This window comes from Moschus berezovskii, chromosome 8 (genome assembly GCF_049115385.1).
Source record: "Moschus berezovskii isolate FMDL1 chromosome 8, NW_MosBer_1.0, whole genome shotgun sequence".
NCBI classification, from domain to species: domain Eukaryota; kingdom Metazoa; phylum Chordata; class Mammalia; order Artiodactyla; family Moschidae; genus Moschus; species Moschus berezovskii.
Genome location: NC_142467.1, coordinates 111,844,033 through 111,847,016, shown reverse-complemented (window position 1 = coordinate 111,847,016; position 2,984 = coordinate 111,844,033). Strand labels below are relative to the sequence as shown.

Genomic DNA, 2,984 nt, shown 5'->3' with positions numbered 1-2,984 from the left:
GAATGGGCTCACAGGAGCAGCACTCTGGGTTCCCTCAAGAGCAAAGCTGGACTCTGATGGTCTTGTACTGCTCCTCCAAGAAACCACTGAGGGGCCAAGCAGCAAAGTACTGGGGAACAGGCCCTAGTGGGCCAGGAAAAAGGAACCAATTTTTTAAGCCAAGTAGAGCAAGACAAAACAGGGAAAACCAAGACGAAACACCTCATAGAGATGGCTACTCCAACTAACTACAGGAAGGCCAGTGGGCCTGGCGAGCTCTACATTTTCCAGAAGCTCCTCAGCTGTGAATTAGTGCTGGGAGCTGGCAGAGTGAAAGGCTGAGGGGTTCTGTAGACTGACATGGTTTCAGTCTTACCCTTCCAAGACGTTGTTAATCCACTGGATCGCAGCTCTCTTCTCTAGGTCAAGGTCTTCAGCAGTGACTGGATAACCAATCTGGAGGGGTGGGGGCAGGATCAGTGGATCATTTCGACTGGAGGCCAGGAGCAGAGGAATCTTGCGTTTGTGGGGCCTGGAACTGTCAGATGACTGTGAGCAATTTAAGTTTTGTTTCTTCCTTAAGTGGTCATCTGCAATTTTTTCATCCTCGATCTTCCTCTGCGGTTCCATTGAGGCTGAAGTGTTAGGCCGATGGCCTTCCTCTCTGGTTTTCTCTGAGAGCTCATGAAGATGCGATGACTCTGGGCCCAGGAGCCTGGCTGCACCTGGACCGCTCCTGTGGAGCTGTGGGAAACCTCTTGTGGAGCTGTATGAACTGGTGATGGCATTTCGTTTGCTGCATGAACTCAAAAAGTAGGTCTGGGATTTCCTAATCAGGATATCTTCAGAGTTCTTGGAACAGAGAATCAGAGGCCCAGGCCTGGGCACAAAGGAAGAGAGGACCCCGTCGATCATGAGGCGTCTAAACGCAGACTGAGCATTCCCACCCGGGTTCGAGCCCCTTCTCTGTTCTTCCTGACTCTTCTGGGCTGAGCGCCCTTTCTTTTGCTTTGCTAGCCCCTTTCTGCTCTCAGTCAAGGCTGTCAGGTCCTTCTCTTCCTTTCCTCTCAGTTGACCACTCTCTTCTAGGGCCCTCACCAGAATCTCCTTTACACAAAGGTTTAGGAGGTGAACAGAAAATGAAGACCTCGTACAGATGACTGTCCGCCTCAGAGGCAAACGGAGCGTCAGTTTGCCCTTTGCAGATGCCATCCTCAGGATCACTGAGGTGTAGAACAGCTTGGAACTACAAGCAGACGGCAATGGCTTCTGATGACCACTCCCGGGCACAGAGGAAAAAAAACCCCAAAATAAACGACGGGTTTGCTGGATTGAATATTGCAGCCGATGGACTAGGACAAACCGCCGTCGGTGCAGACGACGACGGGGTGAAGCCATGAGACCCTCAAAGGACAGCCTGCGCGCCAGGTCCAGAGTTGGGGCCCTCGAGTGAACCCGGCAAGCTGGGGCAACACGGCTGGCGGTGTGCGCAGGACCGAGGCACTCGGGGCTCTCTGGCTGGTTCCCGCCCCGCAGAGCAGGTGACGACGGGCGAGGGCGAGGCCGGCTCAGGTAACTGCCCATGAGGCGCAATTCTGGACCTTCAAACGGAGTCTAGTGGCTCAGAGAGATTTCCGTTAGCTGCCTGAGGGGTACCAGGCAAAGCGCTTACTGTTGGGTGGCGCCTATGACGCGTCGTTGGAACGCGTGCGCGAAGAAAGGGGACGCGAGGCCTGCGCGAGGGAGGGGTAAGAGCACACGGGTGCTTCCTGCCGGATGCGGCGCTGGTGTCGGCAGGGCGCAGGTGTCTCCGGGGCGCCAGTGTCTGCGAGGCGCAGGTGTTGGCGCCTAGAGTACCGGCTCCCTGGGCGCAGCCGCAGTTCCCGCAACTAGGCTCCAGCTCCGTCGAGGGAAGGTGACTGGCAGTGTTCCCCAAACCAAATGGCTCCGGGCTCAGCGGCGCCCACTCTATGCTGCAGCTCTGGGGTCAGCACCTGATACCCCAGGGGAAAGCCGTTCTGACCCTGTGCCACTGAGATCCTGGGGGCATAGCCACCCAGGTGTCCAAGACTGCAGGAGGGAACCAGCTGGACGCGGGAAGCCAGAGTGGATGTTCCCCGTTCTGTTTCCTTTCGAACGAATCTTACTTTTCTGATACCCCACCCCCTCCTCCTCCCCTGGAAAGTAAGGTTTCCAAGACAGTTTACTTTACCAGAAGCAGAGAACTGGTATCTTTTTGCTGCTGCTGCTAAGTCACTTCAGTCGTGTCCGACTCTGTGTGACCCCATAGACGGAAGCCCACCAGGCTCCCCCATCCCTGGGATTCTCCAGGCAAGAACACTGGAGTGGTTTGCCATTTCCTTCTCCAATGTGTGAAAGTGAAGTCGCTCAGTCGCGTCCGACCCTTAGCGACCCCACAGACTGCAGCCCACCAGGCTCCTCCATCCATGGGATTTTCTAGGCAATAGTACTGGAGTGGCTTGCCATTGCCTTCTCCGTGGTATCTTTTTAGGCAGCTCTATATCCAGGAGTAGTGTTATCTGGGACTTAAAACTTGAATTTTGAAGGTCATACTTTGCCATAACCCTAATCTTTGCTTTCTGCCCCTCAACAGATCCTGTAGGGCTTTGGGTCATTCCTTTTCAGTAAGTCTGTGTCTACGGATGGGAGAAGGGACCTGGCAATTCAAATTAGAACTCAGAATTTGGCCGTCTATAAGTATTCTGACTGCAGTTAGGATTACTAGTTGAAAGGTGAATATATTAGAATATTCAGACTGTTTAAAAATCTTTGATGTTTTCATAGCTACACTCACTTTGATTTGGTTGTTTTTTGTTTTGAAACTGTTTTGCCTTATTTTGAATTATCATCACTTAGTGAATGATGCTTGACATTTTACTAGACCAGGTAGTTTTTCAAAGGAGTTATTCCAGTCAGTGCTGTGCTCAGCAAGCAGAGAAGGGAAGTATGATTTTGTGTAACCAGCATCCAAAGGGCTATATTTT

The 2,984-nt window shown here is 52.6% G+C and overlaps 1 protein-coding gene across 1 annotated transcript; it reads right to left on the bottom strand.

Moving 5' to 3' along the window:
• Positions 1-351: 351 nt before the first annotated feature.
• LOC148777206 (nuclear envelope pore membrane protein POM 121-like) lies at positions 352-1,563 on the bottom strand. The gene has a single exon (XM_088838416.1). The coding sequence runs from the start codon at positions 1,561-1,563 to the stop codon at positions 352-354; it is 1,212 nt and encodes a 403-aa protein (XP_088694542.1).
• Between the last annotated feature and the right edge of the window lie 1,421 nt (positions 1,564-2,984).